A 20,683-nucleotide genomic window follows, 5' to 3' on the forward strand; every position below is an offset into this window, starting at 1 on the left:
GCATTTAGACTAGAGCTGTGCAAATAGCAAAATTTTGGGTGCGAAGCGAATTCGAATAATAAAGATTGAGTGCGAATCGAATCGAATAATTTTCGAATATTTCTCGAACATTTTTCGAATAATTCGAAGTGAAATTACAAAAAAAGTTGCAGAGAATTCCTAAGTATGTTCTTGTGAGATCGCAACATGAAAGTGTTTCTTTTCGCTAGGTTGATGAAGCGCTGGTGGGGTCATATTTCACAGTTGTCTTTCTTATCAAGAGTGAGGCAATGTAGAGGCCGAATTGTATTTATGTACATGATTTGGTGCAACAAAAGTGTTGCCGACAACACTTTACACGTGATAGGCAGAGATGCCATTTCCTCAACCTCTCCTCCTCTTTCAACTGCTGTGAAAGGCCTACTGATGTGGCGGACAAGGGTGTGCTCCCTTCAAGTCCGGAGTTCCAAATCTGCCTCGTAGACGTCGATATATAAGAACATCTGAAATTTTGGATGCTAAAAAGCTTCGGCGTCCGATTTTTCGGACTTCCTGCCCAAATTTCAGGTCAAAAACAGCATTAATTGAGCCCCCAACTCTGCCACATCTTTCATCTCCATATTGGAACCAGCGTTTTCTTAGTACATTTGCGACCGTAGCGGACCTTGAAAGGCAGCTTTGCCGCAATACGGGGTTGTGATGAGGTGAAGCATATTGAAAATCTAGGGACCACTTCCAAACGGACGTTGACTGTCTTTTGCCTAAGTTCGACCGTAACGGAGCTTGAAAGGCAGCTTTGCCGCAGTACGGGGGTGTGATGAGGTGAAGCATATTGAAAATCTAGGGACTATTTCCAACCGGACTTTGTTATGATCGGCCTGCCTGGCTTGGCGCCGCTTTCACGCATGAGACGTTGCGGCTAAGACTACCCTGATTTCTTCCGGGTCAGCGGTTCCAGAGATGCCCCAAGAGCGGCGACAACACGAAGGTCGTTCGTCTAATATTCTCAGGTTGTCTGCGCCCCTCGTAAAACCCTTTGGGCACGCCTGACCAACTGACAGTTTAGGAAGAGTTGTTGGCCGTCGAGGCGGCTTGCTTTGTCGTCAAGGTGCCCCGGACAAAGGACCCAGCGTCTGGGAACCGTCTGCGGATGCATTTCCCACGTTCCCCGTGGCGCCTTGTTGCCGCTGTTTCCACAACACGTGGCCTGCCTGGCGCCGCATACCCATCATTGCAACAGACTACGAAATTGACTTCCACATAAGACTCAACGTCTTCGTGCTGTGCCGTGTGTGCGCGGTGGGCAGTGTTTTTCCTTCGCCATGGGACGAACTGGATGTGCCTCTTTCTCCTTTCATGGGTTGGGAAGGAGGCGGCATTTCACCTTCCCCTTTTGGGGGCGGAGGTGAAGATGGAAATTTTCATTGGACTGTCTTGGCCTCCATTGTTTTTTCCTACAGGGAACCCTGGGAAGGCCAGGACATAAAATGCGAGCGCCGATGCACTCCCGTCGAGCTCTCACAAGTTCTCTCAAGCTCTCACGAGCTCCGAGAGCTTCCATGATGCTAACCCCATCATGTAGCAACACGCTACCTGTAAATATGTAATAAACGTTACTGTGAACAGCTCCGGGCTCCTCTCCTCGACATCTCCCCGGGACTCTGGCTGGCTCCGGTCCTCTGGGCAGACCCCCGATCACATCAACTGGATGGCAGCGGTGTGATGCTGCTGACAACTGGAACACACCAACTGGTTAGCAGCAACGGGATGACCCATGCTTGACTCGGGCCTCAACGATATGGTGAGTGCTTGACTTTCTTTGAGTTTTGCCAGGTTTTAGCTTTTGAAGTTTTCTAAATCTGTGTGTAATCTTCTGTGCGTATAGGCTTCGTTGTACCGCTACCATACGTCACAGCTATTCACCATTTTAGCTTTCATGTTCTAAAACTGGCAGTGTTTTACCGTGCGTCTAGGCTTCGCTTGTTCGCTACCTAACGTCACGGCGGGTAGAAAGTCCTCACTCGTGAAGACCATGGAGTTGGTAAAGAAGCTAGAGAGACCAGACCTCTTACTACTGTGTGAAGAGCTGGGAATTAAGGTTGGGAGAGAAGAGAGAGAGTCACAGCTGATTAAGGCTATTCAGGAATGCGGGGCGGAGGATGATGAAATTGAGGAGTGCTGGGAGGAAGTTGAGAAGAACAAAAGATGGGCTGAAGAAGACAGGATAATTGAGAAAAGGCGATTGGCTTTAGTACTTTATCAGGCATCAAGTAACCCGAATAACGAGAAAGCAGCCTCAGATAAGAAAAAGAAAGGCAGTCCTGCTAAGTCCACGTCTACAGTGAGCCACTCAGAAGATCGAAAGAAAGAAAAGGCGTTTAAGGCTAGGAAGCCGGTTGTATGCCACCGTTGCAAAGAGCTAGGTCACATCGCAATCGGCTGCCGCAAGCCTAGGAATGTTCTCTGTTTTCGGGACAGCAGCGACAATAATCTGGAACAATTGAAACCCCCCATTCAGGAATTAGTTGAGGAAAACGTACTGCGGGACTCTTCCGCAACGTTTGATAGTGTACATCCGTACTCTTTGACAAATGAGGTGACCGCAGGGGAACGCCCGTGTGCATGGCAAGTAGTTGAAAATGAAAGTGTGTGTTTGCCATTAGCCCGCGTTGAGAGTGAGGGACCGTTCAGACTGCTCGCCACGGAAACTTTGGTGTCCCAAAACCTGCCCGAGCATTATCCCTCTCAGAATGACGTGGATATGCCTTCGAAAGGCCTTTGTTTTGGTGACGAATCGGCGGCAGCTATGACGGATCCGATGGCCTGTGAGTCTGCTCATGAGGTTCCGGAAGCAGAAAGCGCTAACGAAGCAGACTGTAAAAGTTCAGATGATGAGGCGCTTAGCTTACCACGAGAGGATGAAGCGCTTAGATTAGCGCGAGGTGATGACTCTCATCAAGGAGAGACATCTGATGGCGAGCCGGCTGGTTTAGCAAGTGTCGATTGTAGCGTTGTTTCTGAAGAGCAGACAGCTAGAAATAACGCCGAGGATAAGCCAGTTGAGCCGCCTGGAGTTTTGAGCAATGTACTTCCGAGTATTATTGCCGAGTTGGGGAGCGTTCCGTGCCGCCCTGAAAGAGAAAGGCGCCAGCGAAAACTTCGGGGAAAGGGGAAAGGTCCAAGTTGCCACGAGCGGAGGCTGGAAACCCCGAAAAAGTTCTCTAAAAGTCAAAAGTTGCGGGTCTCGCACAAATCGAGATTAGGCATAAAGCGTGTCGCGAGGGCCAAGAAAAAGAGACGCCGAAGTGGTCGCCTGGTTTCATCATCTTTGGTGAAGGTTAAACGTTGGAGTAAAGCGAGGTGGTGCGTACGCGACTGTAACGACAAAGGTCCTCCCCCAAGTTTGCGAGAGGGTGACCGCTGTTCTGGGAGACCCACAATGAGGAAGCTTAAGCGTCCGGGTGCCTCTTTGTCGAAGTTCGGGGCCCGCGGAACAAAGGTCACCGCCACTGTGTGCTTCGGACGGGTTGGCTTTTTGTCCCTCCGTCGCGATCTGGCCCATCGACAACTGTGGTATGCGCGTCCCCCCAGAGCACGTCTGAAAGGGTGCCGCATTAAATTACGCAGTGTCACGAAGGATACTAAGAATTTGTCTTGTATCCAGTTTTATTATTGTTTTGTTTAGCTGTCTAACGTTTGCATGTCTGCCGATGAGCAAGGACTGTGTCGATTTTTGAAAGTTTTATTTTCCTCCTCATCTTAACTGCAGACATTGAGATATTTGCTAAACTGCTTGTTTGCTTACATTTTGCAAAAGCTAGCACCCGAGTAGAGGGTTTTGCGCTGATTTTAACAGAGAAGTAGGCTGAAGGTAAAAGCCTCTGTTTAAACCTTCTGTTCTTGCAGTGAAGTGTAGGTTTTGTTTCTCTGTTTGTTTTATGTTTTACGCGCAAGTTTATCTTAACAGATAAGTAGGCTGAAGGTAAAAAAAAAAGCCTCTGTTTAAACCTTATGTTTTTGCAGTGTAGTGTAGGTTTTTGCTTTTGTTGATTTTATTTTATCCGCATAATGTTCGGACAGTGTAAGGCTACCAAGAATTTCTCTTGTATCCAGTTTTGAATTGTTTTGCTTTTAATGTTCGCGTGTCTGCAGATGAGCAAGGAATATGTCGATTTTTGTAACTTTTATTTTCTTCCTCATGATAACTGCAGACATTAAGATACTTGATGAACTGAGTGTTTGCTTACATTTAGCGAAACCTAACACCCGTGTAGAGGGTTTTGCGCATGTTGATTTTTAACAGAGAAGTAGGCTGAGGGTAAAAGCCTCTGTATAAACCTTGTGTAAATTGCAGCACACTTGTTAGTATGCGCATCAGTGTAGTGTAGGTTTTTGTTTCTCTGTTTGTTTTATTTTCATACGCGCAAGTTTGATTTTGAGTTTTACTTATACTGTGAGAGGCGTAATTCATTAACTACCTCCTTTCGTTTTGTTTCGCCCGTAGCACCTGCGTGCCTTGAACGCTGTGAATCTCTCTGGGAAATGATACAAAACGTTAGGCTGTTGATTTGCTTCGCACGTAGTAGGTCTGAGTTTGTTATGGCTTCGTTATCTGATTCTTGATTTTCACGAGTGAGCGCACCAATTGTAAATTTCTAGGGAGTTTTACCATAACTGTAACCTGGCATTTCTCGAGGTCAGTTGAGTGCTCTATGTTTGTTGTGCCTCGGGTCTTGCGTGGTTCGTTTCTGGCGTTTGCTGGCCATGGCTCAGGTCCAGAGATTGGTGCAGCCTGCGTCAACGTCTACAAGGGAGCAGATCTACGGTCTCTGCGGAGTGCTTTGGTGCTGCAACCCCTTCGAGACCTCCTGTGACGGTGGACGGGCTGTTATGATCGGCCTGCCTGGCTTGGCGCCGCTTTGACGCATGAGACGTTGAGGCTAAGACTACCCTGATTTCTTCCGGGTCAGCGGTTCCAGAGATGCCCCAAGAGCGGCGACAACACGAAGGTCGTTCGTCTAATATTCTCAGGTTGTCTGCGCCCCTCGTAAAACCCTTTGGGCACGCCTGACCAACTGACAACTCGGCCAGGCAACTCGATGCACAGCTCGGGCCCGTAGCCCAACTGCTGCTGCTACGTTGCCTGCCGGCACTGGAGTCCGCAGGCCTTGGGGTGGAGTTCGGGTACCATGGCTGTGGTGCCCTCGCTCGGGAACGCGACGGCAGGAGGCCACGGCCGGTTGAAGTCCTGGAGGCTCGGGTCCGAAACCCGACGGCCTGTCTTCAGCGCCCGGTCCGGTTCCAACCTTCCGCTTGTCTGGTTCCCTTCGAACTCCCCGGCTCTCCTCAGTCCATGCTTTTTCTGCCCTCGGGCACACTTGTCCACTCCTCATTGGAGACTGCTGGACCTCGGTGTTAGCAAGTAATTGGCCCCTGACCTGATCCGTGTTGGTTTCTGATTGGGCCACTTGTACGTCGAATCCTTGCGCCTCGTGCCCTCGTGAAGGTATTCGTCGTCGTCGTCGTCCATTCGGCACTCTGCCCACCTCCGCGCGCGCACTCCAATTGTCGTCTCTCTTTATCACGCGCACTTTCCCAAGGCGCACAATTCAAAAGCGCACCACACATCACATAGGCCCCCTTTTCGAAAAGTTTTTCTGGTCGAAAAACTGCCGCTCAGTGCGCGTAACACTCACCGACAGACTCTAAGCACCACACCTCTTGTCTACTAACCCGTTTCGGATACAGTCAATGCGCACACAAGGTATATCATTTACGACAAGTAAATATACAATTCAACCAGTGTTGCAATGCGATCGCATAATGCTGCACGGGTAACAGCAAAGTCTACCAGTTAATAGTCACTGCACTTTACTAGTATAGCCCAAGCCAATGCACTTTTGCACCCTTACACTTCCATTGAACATAAAGTTCCGGTAGCCCCAACTGTTCAATGCACGGACAAAGAACCATACGAAATTTCCTGATCGCTTTACACTCAAAGAGCTGCCACATAAGCTAGGCACTTCACCTCACATCCGACATCAATATCTGTACATCACATCACATACAAAACTCGGATATTTACAAAACATATAAATCCGTTATCCAAAGTCAGGAACCCATAGCAGCGACCGGTCATTGAACTCGACGCTCAAGTTATAGCGTCCCAAACCAGACGAGTGGCATCATTCAGACGCTCATGAAACAACCGTTTCAAAGACGCTGTGAAGCCCGTTTGCTGAAACGCGCGTCTGTACCCCTGCATGAGACCCCACGGACGCTCAGCGGAGTTTCTAGCCGCAGCGTAACCAGGCATCAACCGAAACTGAAGGCGTTGCTTCCAGGCACATCGAGACATCAGCGTCTGAACGACGTCTTCGCTTACGGGAGTGCCTTCCTCTGGCACGCGAACTTTTGACGAACCTAAAACCTTATAGGAAATACATTCTGCGGCCCGAGACGCCACGGAAAACGCATCAGGTTCATCGCTGATCATAGAGTAATGCCCTTTCAATCGGCTGTCTTCTTCTGGTTCGCCTTCAACCGACTTTGCATTGGGTTCAACACCGTTCACATTACCATATTGGTCATCCGGCTCAGTCACATCGATAGGTACTGGGGAAAGCACCTCCGACGCTGAACTGTCCGCTTGGTCGAGTGCTTCAACTGAGTTGTTGGCCGTCGAGGCGGCTTGCTTTGTCGTCAAGGTGCCCCGGACAAAGGACCCAGCGTCTGGGAACCGTCTGCGGATGCATTTCCCACGTTCCCCGTGGCGCCTTGTTGCCGCTGTTTCCACAACACGTGGCCTGCCTGGCGCCGCATACCCATCATTGCAACAGACTACGAAATTGACTTCCACGTAAGACTCAACGTCTTCGTGCTGTGCCGTGTGTGCGCGGTGGGCAGTGTTTTTCCCTCGCCATGGGACGAACTGGATGTGCCTCTTTCTCCTTTCGTGGGTTGGGAAGGAGGCGGCGTTTCACCTTCCCCTTTTGGGGGCGGAGGTGAAGATGGAAATTTTCATTGGACTGTCTTGGCCTCCATTGTTTTTTCCTACAGGGAACCCTGGGAAGGCCAGGACATAAAATGCGAGCGCCGATGCGCTCCCGTCGAGCTCTCACAAGTTCTCTCAAGCTCTCACGAGCTCCGAGAGCTTCCATGATGCTAACCCCATCATGTAGCAACACGCTACCTGTAAATATGTAATAAACGTTACTGTTAACAGCTCCGGGCTCCTCTCCTCGACATCTCCCCGGGACTCTGGCTGGCTCCGGTCCTCTGGGCAGACCCCCGATTACATCAACTTTGTCTCTTGGCTAAGTTCGACCGTAACGGAGCTTGAAAGGCGGCTTTGCCGCAATACGAGAGTGTAATGAGGTGAAGCATATTGAAACTCTGAAGGGGTCACTTTCAACCGGACGTTGACTGCATTTGTCTTTGGGAAGTTCGAATAGTTCGAATAGTAAAATTTCAGTGCGAATCGAATCGAATAGCAAACACTATTCGAAAAATATTCGAAATTTCGAATATTCGCACACCCCTAATTTAGACCTTACATGCCATGCTGCTGCTGAAAGATGTATGCTCCAGCAGTAGGCATGCAGGTTACATCACTGGTGGCTACCAATCATCTAACAAAAATGTTTTAACATCTTTTGTTACATGATGTTCAAAATGAGCTTCACCGGTTTTCTTGCATTTTCTCAAAAGCTTAATTTTATTACTCTTTTGAACCTTTCGGGAGCAATTCCTCAGTAATCGGACCACCTAGAATTGTAACTCTTGGTGCAGTAGTGAGCTACACGAGTAGTACCCACAGTAGTAGCAGATTTTTGACATTCTCTTTTCATGCTTTTTTTTTTTGGTGCACAGTATTGCAATGTTTTATTGTTCAGCCTCAAACTGCCCTGGCTAGCGACTACACGTTCGTCCCTGGCATGCTTCCTCTGGCTCGCATCAGGTGCAGGCTCCAGGTTAACACAATTCAGGTTGGAGTGCAGCAGCGACCAGCTGAACGTACTGAGACCCGAAGAAACGTACCACACTTGGCTTCAATTTCCCACGCTTCCCGAAAGCCTACCTGCCAGTAGCAAGCGGCCAGATTCTGGATGGCACCCGCTGCTGCCTCTAGCGTCTCCGGATTGGAGCACTCGGACAGCAGGGCCAAATATGGCTGCACAACCTCTGGCTGCCAGAGGAGTTCCATGCCGGACGGGGGATCCGACTGCGGCCGCGGAGACGTGCTGGCCGAAGCCGACGCCAGGGCCGATCCGGAGGACTCCTTCTTCTGCTTCTCCAGGGCTTCTTTCTTCTTCTTGGCTCCGAAACAGCCCAAGCTGTCACCCACTGCACGAGGAGCGTGAGAGAACAACATGCGTAACAAGTTTCAAACAATTACCAGGAATACATACAGGGTCTATTTTTGAGGTCATGAAACTGGGTCTGGTAAGAAGAAATTATTGATCTTATCAGGTACATATTCTTAAAATTCTTCAGAATAGTTTCCTTGGGTGTTGATACACCGATTCCAGCGCAATTCTCAAGCTGTGAAGGCTCCCTGGAAGTCGACCGCCGTGTCCCCTTTCAGAGACTGTGGCAACCCGTTAGATGGCGGGAAAACTGTCGAAATGGTGACTTTTCAGGTTTCTCTTGTGATCTGGGAACAGGAGGAAGTCTGCCGGGCTCACATCAGGGCTGTATCAGGGCTGCGTCAGCCATGACGTGAGCCCGGCACGCTTATTGCTCCCAAAGCTCAAGAGAAGCCAGATAGGTCACCCTTTCAATGGTGTTCCCTCCACCCAATGGGCTGTTACAGTCTCTGAAAGAGCTCATCGCAGCTCACTTTCAGGAAGCCTGTGAAGCGCGGGAATCGTGCTGGAATCGGTACATTGGCGCCCAAGAAACGATTTTAAAGATTTTTAAGAATATGTACTGATCGTATCAACAACTTTTTATTACCAGACCCAGTCGCGTTACTTTAAGGACAGATCCTGTATACTGAAGAATAAGAACAACAAATAGGAAAAATAAGTTTTTCGTCAACTGAGAAGCTTTCTTGCTGAGGAATCCTAACCAATTTCCTTTTCATCTTTGTGCTATAAGTCCGTGAATTACAATTTCTCCCTTTCGTGAACATTCCTACAACTAGCAGCTTCCACTCAACCGATCTGCAACGTACAGAAATGATAAGACAATGGAACACGTTTGAAAAGGCACCTTTGATGGCAGCGCCCGTCGCGCGCGACGGCGTCGGGGCCGGCGCGTGCTTGTCGTACTCGGGGTCTTCCACTTCCTGCAGCCGGTACGAGAGGTTGCGCAGCGTGCAAACGCAGTTCTCCACGCTCTTGTTGTCCATGTCGTTCTTGCGCACCGCCGTCCTCATCAGGTGGAGCAGGGCGTCGCACAGGCCCTCGCACTCTCGTAGCTTCCTCCGCGCGTACTCCCCGGCAGAGCTCACGTTTCTGGTGAGAGAAATGGACGCCACAGCGAGAAGGTGTTTCGAAAGATGTATATGCTGTGTGACACGAATCCATTCGCGACCATGTTTCCCGTTAAAATTGTCCCAATGGTTCAAAACTGCGAATGAAAAAGTAGCACACGCAGGGAAACCAGCGTAGCCTTCGCACGCATTGAGCCCTCACCCCTTCATACCCACTAAAACCATTCATTTAAAGAAGGGGGGAGGGGAAGGAACAACTGATATCGAACACTATCATTGATACCATCCTTTATAGCGAACACTGTCACAATGTGCTGGTATTACATGAGCAAACATGGTAGCCAATATCGCAGTATTATGCAAGCAAATATGGTAGGCCAGCCACAAATAATCGGTCAGCTTAAACACTTCTTTCCACCTTGCGCCTTATAATGCTGACAAATGAACACTGACAGTGCATCCATCCTCTGAAGATGACTGAAGACTGTAATATGATCAGTAATCTATCCCATTATGATGAAGAGAGGCAGCACATAATCAGTTAGCCCAGTTGGTGTGAATGAACTTGGTTAAATCCAGAGATGGATAGTGGAAAGCACATGAAGTATCTAATGAATGTTAACTGCGTTAAATAATTTCTGGCAGCTAGAAATGTGAGTGCCACACATACGCTTCTCACAGATTGAAACACAGCATCGGTCTTTCTTTCACCAAAACAATTGCTATGAGCAAATGCCTGTGATAAGCGTGCCATGTGGTGGCAAACCTGGCCGCTGAAGGTAATGTTGGCTCTGATGCCAGTGTTTAAGTCAAAATTGTATCAACATGACAAAGAACTGCACATGCTTTACTTAGCCGTAAATTTTCGCATTTCAGTACGTTATTACCGTACTTTGTAAATCAGTGTCAACAGCATTGTACGTTGAAAAAGCTGCCCTGGTCATTTGTAGATACAGAGGATTGCCTCCTCACTGGAGGGCATTCCTGCAGAGTGTGTGCGCCGAGTTAGAGTGCACGTCAACTGTCACGCTCACCTCAAGACTCCATTGGCATTGCGAAAGACGATGGTCCAGTAGATCTCCTGGGGCTTCGTGTGGTCGCCCCTGTCGCGGTTGCGGTCCCAGCCGGACAAGGGGATGATCACGTGGTTCACCAGCACTTGGAGGGCATCGTCGATGATTGGCCTCTTCAGCTCCTGCACAGAGAGATCGGCTACTTTGTCACAGGGATTGGGTGATTGTTATGCGAGCCAAGATTGTGCAGGGACACTCAACAAACTGTGCCAATAGACAGGCAGCGAACTAGGAAATTGGAGCTAACAGCGCGAAACACGTGGACGAGGAAGCAAGAAGTGGACAAGCGCTGTGCTGTGTCCACTTCTTGCTTCCTCGTCTACGTGTTTCGCGCTGTTAGCTGCAATGAATCTACACCAACTCGCCCAGTTTTCCATCCTACTTAAGCAATTGGGTTAGTGCAAGTCTGCACTTAATACAGCTTTATGGCAAACGAGAAGACAAAATTAACGTCTATGCACCTTTTGTATATGCGTGAAATTTTAGTTTTCTGACAGTGTTTTCAGATGTAGTTGAAACATTTTCAAACCTTATGTGTGAATGTTAACCTGTGTGACCACTACTTCAACTGAGGATAACAGTGTAGTGACATATTAAAGGGACCCTGCAACATTTTTTGAGCATGGTCAGAAAACGCTGCCTGTCAGTAGTGGAGGCTCCTGAGAACACATGAGCCAAACGTTACCAGCACAGCACGCGGCTTGCAATTTTCAATTAATTCTCAAAGTCAGCTAGAAATCACTCCCTCATCTCTCGACAAATGATGCCATAAACTCAAATGACAGTGCCATTGCCGTGTCCACTGCGGGATGCCGCCACGTGCCCCTACGCACGCTCACAATCACACTATTCTGAAACGCTCCTTACCTCAGACCATTTCGTCACCTCATGTGAGGAGCCCTTCATGCCTCCTTATCTTAAGGAGCTCCTCGAGAGAGCCAGCGTATTCCAAAAGCTTCCTTCAACCTTCCTTTCCTAAGGGCCGCCTCAGTAAGGTAAGGCGTGTGTTTCAGTACGTGTGAAATACGGACTAAACGTCCGTTTTCAAGCAAGAATAAGGAATATTTTTTAGGTATAGCGATGAATAATAACGTGTACACTGCTTGGAGCTCACTGTGTTCATTGATGCATTTCAACGGCCTGTTATGTGGGATCGAGAAATAAAGAACGTTTAAAGAATTGAAGACGTCGATTGATTTTCATAACCGAGCAGTGTTAAGCTTGTGAAATTTCCTCACTTTGGTGCAAATTTGTCTCCATTGTACTTATGTTCAAGTAAATTATTATGCTTACATTCACAACAAGGGTGCCTTTATCGGGTCGTCGCGCCTTGATAAATAGACCTGATTTTTTTTTTTTTTTTTTTGCAAGACGAGTCTTACAGCAGCGGTTCCCAGGAACCCAAGTACTGAAAATATTGAGATATATGTGGACGATTTCTTTCTAGTCTTACAGTTTGGTGCGTCGGGGTCACAGATGGTCGGAATATTTGAACAATGTATATCGCCCCTAGAAGCCATCCCTATTGAAAAATTTCATGTGACACGTATGACACATATTCATTAACCTCGTATGATCATACATATGATTCATATATGAACACATATGATTCATATGTGTTCATACGAGATTATTGGATATGAGGCATATGTGTCATATGAGAATTTTCGATAGGGATATCGTTAGCCTCATCCAAACAAGAACTGTCATTCCTGGAAGACGGTGGGCGATGAGGGGGTTTCGCTTTCCTCGAGTCACTTCTTTTTTCTCTGTTCCTGTAAAATGCCTTGTCCTCTTCGCGCTGCGCAATCTTTACGAAAATTCTTGACAGCCGTTCAGCCGCACGCTAGAAACCACGCCTGGCAAGCAATTTTCCAACAACGACGGGGATACAATAGACCTTTTTCAAGCACACGAGCGCCACCAACGGGCACGCAAGCGCTCATGGGAAATGTGTGTACGCAGCCGCAGCCGCCGCGGCGGGCGCGCGGGCCTCGCGCTGTAGCTTTCCGCTTGCGCCGTGCCAGGACTTCTTAGACACAGTGAATTTGGCAAGGTGCAACATGTTACTGCGCAATTCAATCACGAACTTAGGTGTTTAGCTGCGACGGCCTCTCGAAGATTTCCGTCTGTCCCACTGTTGGACCAGTTGAGCGGCTCAGAAGCGTCACCTTTCATTTAATTTTTTTTTGGCGCCAGTGCGCCTTACGGCATAAAAAAAAAAAAAAAAAAACTCTGTTGCCTATGAAGTGCAGGAGCGGTCTATAATTCGCAGATGCATTTGGTATCAACGTCCATCGACACTGTCGACGAGTACAGTGTGAGGTTCTGATATTTTAAGAGTACACTAGAAAGTGTAGTCGGCATTTGGGGAAATGAGATACATTAATTGGGTCTCTCGCACCATATATGCAACAAACAATTCCAACATGTAGTTATAGCACCAACAAAGGTTAGTACCTTTGTTGGTGCTATAACTACATGTTGGAATAATACTTGGAGCGAGAAAAGAAAGGAGCAGTACAAGGAAGGAAATGCACAAACCAGCGCTCACACACAACTTAAAGTTTATTGCAAGCGTGAAAAAAAGCATACCGTATAAACGCGTGTAAGGGCCGCACCCGTGTAAGGGCCGCACCCCGTTTTTTTGAAGTGCATATTCTAAAAAAAAAAATCCGCGTTAGGGTCGCACCCACACTTTCCTCAACTAATACGTATTCAAAATGCGCGCGCGCGTAAGCTTCTAGGCGTAGTCGATAGATGGCGCAAGGAAACGCAACCATCATCATCATCACCAGAGTATATACAGTCGAACCCACTTATAACGATCCCACATATAACGATCTATCGGTTACAACGACCATATTTGGGTGCACTTACGATTTTCCTATGCTAACCATTGAAGCTGCATCCAGATATAGCGAACATTTTTCAAAGCCTCCTACTTCTACAACGAACACTGCAGACGCGGTCGCGGTAAAAATATGGTGCATACGAAGCGAAAAAAGTTAAAACAGGCCTTCTGAAGCGTGACAGGGGCGCGCGCTCGCGCGTGCCCCGCTCCAGTTTACTTGCGACTAAGATACCCAGATCGGCGAGCACTGCACGCAGATTTCAGACGCTGCGAGCGAGGTCGCTCACTTTCCAGGCGTTTCTTCAGTGGTAGAATGGCAGTGAGGGAAAAAAAAATAGTAGGCAGCATGAAGCCTTGATGTCAGCTTTCGCACAGTAACCTTTCCTGACGCCGTTCTCTGCAGCTACGACAGCCTGCGATGAACCAAACAATGCCTTGGAACGCGAGAAGGCATAAATGCAAGAAGTGATAACCTCGATAACTTTCCATCGCAAAAAGGTTCACTGCGTCCCTAAACTCGTCGACGCCACAAGGTGCCGCGAAAAGTCATGGGTCTTTTCGGTAACAGCAGAGACCGGTCGATCGGTGATTACGACTTCCGTGCGACTGCGGCGATGCCTTCGCGGATAAGCATCAGAAAAGAGCGAAGGCGAGGTGGCGGCCGTCGATGAACGTGCCATTATGCCTTATAGTTGACAACCTTATCACGGTCATCTGTAGATATCTGCTCGGCTGCGCGTGTGGCGTACGCCGTACACTGCGGATTGACGGCGGTACGAGCGCGCCATGCTTAGTTATGCTGCCGTTCGCAAGTTCACCGCCGCCGCGTCGTGCGAGACCGCTTTAAAGTGCGCGTCGCTTTGTAGAAACGAAAGTAGCTCGCTGTTGTTGAGCGGCGCGGGCACCGAGAAACGTCGATGCACTGACAGCGAGCGTATACTGCGTGTTTGATTAGGTGACAACTCAAGTGAGCCGCGCGTCGTCGTGCAGGGCCGCGAGAGCATCGCGGAGACGTAGAGTGCGCGTTGCTTGGAAAATGCTTGTTTTCACCGCGTTGAACGAAGGGGCTAGTCGCCGCACCCGTGCATGGTCCGGAGTGAAGCAAGCGCGAATGTACAAACGCGCCCATACGGCATACAGCAAGCAGCCCGGCAGCGACTCCGCGAGCCGAGTAGGCGACGCGCTGCACGCAACTAGCCAGGGATGATCGGCTCCACGTCGCGGTACCGCGCTTCGGTGAAACGGTGTCAGCTCATTGCAAAGGCAGTTAATTCACTCGTGAGCACGCAGCAGGCGTCGCTTCACGACGCGAAAAGGCTTAGCTTGTCACCGAAGGGATTGTTAGAACTTTAATAAAAGTGCACAAAGAAAAAAAAACGGCTTGGCCGCTAAGCACACGTTTTTAAGGACGAGTCCGCATACAACGAACTACTGATATAACGACCACTTTTCGCGACACTTTCGAGTTCGTTATAACCGGGTTCGACTGTATATATATTTTTGGATTTTATTCGTGTTAAGATGTTCATGAAGTGGGCTAAAAATTTTAATTTTTTTATTAGTATTCATAGACCCGCCAATAAAAGGTTAAAGCAGGATTTTATCTTTAGCTTCTCACATCTCTATACAAACGCGCTATCGGCACTATCCATATCGGCATTAGCATCACCAACTTTGGCATGGCGTTCGCGTTGTTCGGTTTGTGCAGTTCAGCCAGCCATTTGCTGTAGTTTTCTGCACTGTTCGATGACCTTCGTGCTAGCTTGTTTTCTACACGGCGTTCACGTTTTGGCAAGATGGGCAAGTACCTGAATAGCTACACTGCTGGCTATAAGTTGAAGGTGATCGAGTATGCTCTCGAGCATGGGAAACGTGCCGCCGGCAGAAAATTCGACGTTGGTGTGCTCAAAAAGAAGCCTTGCGAAACACCAACAGCACTAAGCGTGCTTTCCGAGGTGAGCAGTGCAAGTTTCCCGATTTGGAAGAAGACTTGCTCCGCTATGTGACTGAAGTGCGGAATGATGGTCTTGCACTCACAACGGACATGCTGCGTGTGAAGGGACTAGCCTTGGCGACTGTACTTGGGTGGATCCTATCTGCATGGAGCTCGGTGTCGACGGACATTGTGTCCCGAAGTTTTGAAGTCACCGGATATCTAACAGTTTGGATGGCACGGAAGATGACTGCTTGTGGGGTGAAGGCGCTTCGCAGCACACCATCTCATCTCGAACTCCAAGTCTGAGGACTCGCCAAGTGACGACGATTGAGCACGTATGTTGCAAGAAATGTCGTATACTGCAATAAACGCTCTTCGATCGCTAACTGGTGCGTTTTTACTTAAAAAAAAAATAATGTCGCGTGTATGGGGCGCACCCTGAAAATTGGCCCTCATTTCTTGAAAAAGAAGTGCGGCCCTTACACGCGTTATATACGGTATATACAAAAATGGGAGTGCGTCGCGCGTGTCATAAAGAGGCACAAAAAGTCAAACAATCAGGGCGCGTACTTACAGCCGATTAATAAAGTTGAATTCCTTGTCTTGTAACGACTGAGAACGTTGACTGACACAAAGTGTGGCGTTATTTGTGACATGATATGCCTCGGAAATTTCTCGCGTTGTCTGATTAGGTTGATGGTACAAAATTACTGTGCTTTCAAAGATGGGATTACATTTCCATGACTGACATAGCGATGTGACATGAGACGGCTCCATTCAATGAATTTCGATGCTCGCTGAGGCGCGTAATAATACGTCAACCAGTATGGCCATGCATGTTGACACAAGAAAGAGATATTTGCGGTTAATTCCTACACAATTTACAAAACAATTGGCATGCCTCTGACCGCATTTTTCTTTGCCAACCGCAGACCCCTGCGACCTTAATGCGACTAAGCTTAGTTGGGGCGGCAAACACAACCTTCACCCCCATATCGCTTCCCTACGTTCTTCAGGCCATGCGACTTCTTATACATGTGTGAAATAACTGCAATATTTATCGTTTCTTCATTATTTACGGATGGAGGACGTCCGTGTTAATCTTTCTTTGCCATGCATGCGAACAGATTTTCGCAAACTGATACAACGATGCGCAGGACATCCCGCCTCTTTGATCACTTTGCAGCTGGAAACTACTGCTCATCTTATGTGCGCAAGTTTTTTTTTTCCAATGCCTTGCATAATCATGACATCACAATTCCTCGTTTAATAATATTCTAATGCGCCGACTCGAAATTAAACACAGATTTCACTGAACGCGGGTTATACTGCCCGCAAACAAGCTCCGCAGTGAAACTTAAAAGCATTTATCAAGAAACTGCAAATTATCAGAGCGAGGCATCTCGCAAGTGAATTCTAGTCCCATCCCTTTTTCTTTACACACGTTTAGAATGTGCTCACTTCTTTGCACAGCGAGTGACTTGTCAATTAAAATCAAATATTCACCTGTATACCTGAACACTGTAACACCTCTCTACACTTTGGTTGAACCCGATCACGAGCCACTATGGCATTAAATGCCATAGCGGCTTGTGAACAAGTAATCATTGAATAAATACGAATTCGGTGTTGCAGCTCACATTGCTCACGAAAGCACGTTTTGACTGCATGTGTCGGCCCGTGATAACTCGCATGCCGCTTAACTGCTACATCCGGTATACATCCGCTCGGTAATACCTACACTGACGTACTGCATCATTCCTTTCGCATTTCATGCGTAGAGATACATGCAGGTGCGTTCAGACATGTGTAGTATTTTGGATTTAATAATAGTCAACCAGCGGCGACGCGTTTTTTTGCGTTTGGTGCTCCCACGGTGCCAACGCGCAGCAAGCGACGGAACAGCCGGCGGGCTCGCCGTACACACTTTTCCCATAGTGCTTCACGCGCCCGCGAGGGGTTCTGGGATTGCTTGAAAAAGGTCTATTATAGCGAGCGTGTGTACAAGTGCAAGGCATCCATCAAAAATAAGAAATCGGACATGCTGTCGCTGACAAAGTACTGCAGAGAAGCGCCCTTTCAGTGCAAGTAGCAAGGTAAGGAGGCCTCAAGGTAGCCCCAGAGCTACCTTAACTTGAGGGAGCACCAAGGAGGGCCTCAGTAAGAGAACCTTAGTAAGGAGCGTTCCAAAATACGTGGTAAGGCGTCCTCAAGCAGTTAAGGCCCCCTCGCTGAGGTAAGGAGCATTTCAGAATACGGGCCTGAAAGTAAGCCGCGCATTCGAAGAAAGAAAAGAAAGTGCTCAAAGTCATGATGTAAGCCGATGAAGAGACATAGCTCCTTCTTGCCCTCTTGTCATTCCCCCCGCCTGCGTAGCTTTCAGCACGCTCGCTGGTACAAAAGGAGAGAAAAAGCACTTGAAACGTGTGGCAAATCAATGTAAATCTGCTCGTACTTGATGGATTCTAAAAACTTATCGTTAAACGGAACCTGAAGGCATCGGGAAGATATGTTCCATTTAACAGGAATTCCATTTACTGAAAGATTAAAAGGAATGCCAATTACAAGTACGAAAGCAACCCCATTATAGGCAGCTGTTACATTTAAGCAGCAATTCCATTTAAGAGATTCCCATATACTGAAAGTCTACTTAAGCTGAAACATTTTCATACCTGACGAGTGAATGTTATTTCAACTGAGGATAACTTGTGTAGTGACATCTTGTAGCAAAGTGTGCAGCAGAACAGGACACAAAAAACAAAGAGACAGACGAGCATCTTCTAACAATCCGCACAGCAGTTTGTTAGAAGCTCAGCCCGTACCAACTCACCCAACTTTCAACACTAGTTTGTAGTGACACTTCAAGTTAATATTTTGACTCTCTGCGGCATCTTCACTTCTCTACAATGTACACTAGACTCTCATTAAACAGAACCTGACGGGACCAGGAAAATGTGTTCCGTTTAACGGGAGTTCCGTTTACCGAGACAGCAGCAGGGGTGCAGAATCCAAGTATGAAACCAATTATATCAGGGGAACTTGTCCCGTTTAAGCAGCAGTTCTTTTTAAGCAATTTCTGTTTACTGAGAGCCTGCTGTAATTATGTACTTACCCTCAAAGCAATTGAGCTACCAGTATGTGGCATTTGTCTACAATGCTTTCCCCTTTGTTGTACAAAAAAAATAAAGGAAGATAATTTTCAGAATTTCAGTTATTTGCAGTGCCTTGTCCTCCACACTTTCAGACTACAACCCCAAGAAAGCTCTCAATGCCAGACAGTCATCATGCAAAGCAGAGGGCTGACAAGAACGCTTACTACAAATGGCTTCAAAAGTAGCAACATTTTAAAGCTGCACGAACCCAGAAGATTCAATTTTCAGAATGCACTTACCTCACATGAAGAGAGGTTCCACAAGACCCCGGTCACCAGCTCGCGAATTTCGTTGTCAGGCGTCTTTCGCAGTAGACGAACGAGGGCCGGTATGCCACCCGCATTGCGGATGGCTCTCTGCACCGCGGGAGAGAGAGTCATGTGCAATGTCAGCGGATGAAGCTGACGTTCACAAATCACGGCTGCCACATGAGACATCTCAAGCATGAAATTGTTGATCATGTGGAAAGGTGCGAAAAAGATGACAATACAGAACAACATTTTTTTTGCACAATTTCGCACATGTGTCAAAACCAACTCTCCCAATTTCCTATCGTGATGAAATAATTCCAAGAAATGTTTCCATGAAAGCAACAAAAAAAATGAAACGTTGCAAGTCCACAGGTTCCCCTACTAAAAGCTTTCACATCTAGCAAACTCGAGAACAGAGTCCGCTATTTGACGTGCAACAACTCAAATGTGCCAGGGCAAAATAGAAATATCGTTAAGATAACACAACACACCACCACAAAAGGAGTGTGTGAAAACACGTTAAATGCTAACAGAAGCTCGACTAATCCAAGTACCCTCCAAAAAAATTACCCGCACATGGCACGTGTCGGGGAGTGAAGCAGAAGATGACGAAGCAAGTGCGTGCCAGCATGATGATCACAGTTTCTTGTCTACGTCATGAACTGGAGAAACGGCGAGCATGACAGCTATGCTGAAAAGCAAGTGACAACATGTCACCTGCATCTAGATATTTGTTACTAGAAAACAGCGAATGGCGTTAAGTTTACATTGGGAAGGTAATTACAAAATAACTGTTTATTTCACTCTACATGATAGAAAATTGTGGCTTCAAGTGCTTTTGCTCAGTTTTACACAATGTGTGACAGCTTTTCAAAAACAATGTGTAACGTGTCGGGATCTTAAAGTAAATTCACCATAATATTTCAGATACTAGTTCACACTTTGCGGCAACATGCCTGTAAGAATGAAATGGCTGAAAAACTTCGAATATGCCAAAATGCTTAGCAGAAATGAAAGCTATTGCCTCTATGCAGTACACAAACAAGCAGTTTTTTTTTTTCAAGACTGGCCAAGGCTTACCTTGTTTTCGTCGTTCTGCCGGCCATAAGAGAGGTTCCTAAGGGCACCGCAGGCATTCCTCTGAATCTCAGGGAAGTCTTGGTTCAGAAGTTCGATCAAGAGCGGGATTCCTCCCAAAGCTCTGCAATAACCACAGAACTAATTTCAGGTTCCATTTTGTCAGCATGGGGGCAACTGGCATATGAGAAACGGAAGCGAAACTCTGATTTCCTTAAGGAAACCAATACAGCAACTCTAGTTAAAGGCTTACCGCGCAGAAAAAACGTTAACAAAAAAAGAATGGTGACAATAGACCGACTTACAACAAAACTTTATTGCAGAAATGCACCAGAATATAAAGATGTGATGAAAAGCAAAAGAAAAGAAGAAATGGCAAATAAAAATACCAAAATGCATTGCAACAAATACTGAGCACAGTCGAACCCGCTTATAACGAACTCGAAAGTGTCGCGAAAAGTGGTTGCTATATCAGTAGTTCGTTGTATATGGACTCTCCTTTAAAAACGTGCACTCAGCGGCCAAGCCGTTTTCTTAAAGACGATAGTCTTTCTTGGGGAACTTAAACGCAGAAATTTTGGTCTACCTGTCTGTCTTTCTGTTTGTCTGTCTGTCACCCGATTCAGCCACCTGGCCAAAGTTGAACCACTTGCTGAAGGCCCAGCTATCTTGAACTTGTGGCTCGGTTCATACTTGTGTACATTGTCGATCAAAAAGCAAACATTACGCATATCTGAGGCGTAACATTACTAGGTAAGTATGAGGTGATGTGTTCCTTTACCAGAACATACATAGATACGTAATTCTAAAGACCCTAGTTTCTTAAGCTGCACTGAAAATGCGACGCTATGCACGCTGACGAAAGCCCTCTGCCACGGAGGAAAGAAAGAACTTTCCTTCCTCAGTGCCCTCTGCACAA

At 47.3% G+C, this 20,683-nt stretch overlaps 1 protein-coding gene across 7 annotated transcripts in view; it reads right to left on the bottom strand.

Moving 5' to 3' along the window:
- The window catches only part of LOC119405035 (catenin delta-2), a 136,145-nt gene that overhangs the window by 17,682 nt on the left and 97,780 nt on the right, over nt 1-20,683 (bottom strand). For all 7 annotated transcript variants that reach the window (XM_049419165.1, XM_049419164.1, XM_049419162.1 and 4 more), the window contains 5 exons: nt 19,768-19,888; nt 18,676-18,792; nt 10,456-10,616; nt 9,199-9,443; nt 8,063-8,328 (listed from right to left, as the gene is read on the bottom strand). In XM_049419165.1, coding sequence (XP_049275122.1) covers nt 8,063-8,328; nt 9,199-9,443; nt 10,456-10,616; nt 18,676-18,792; nt 19,768-19,888 — 910 coding nt within the window. The remainder of the gene's footprint in view (nt 1-8,062; nt 8,329-9,198; nt 9,444-10,455; nt 10,617-18,675; nt 18,793-19,767; nt 19,889-20,683) is intronic.

The sequence above is a fragment of the Rhipicephalus sanguineus genome, chromosome 9, assembly GCF_013339695.2.
Source record: "Rhipicephalus sanguineus isolate Rsan-2018 chromosome 9, BIME_Rsan_1.4, whole genome shotgun sequence".
Taxonomy (NCBI): Eukaryota; Metazoa; Arthropoda; class Arachnida; order Ixodida; family Ixodidae; genus Rhipicephalus; species Rhipicephalus sanguineus.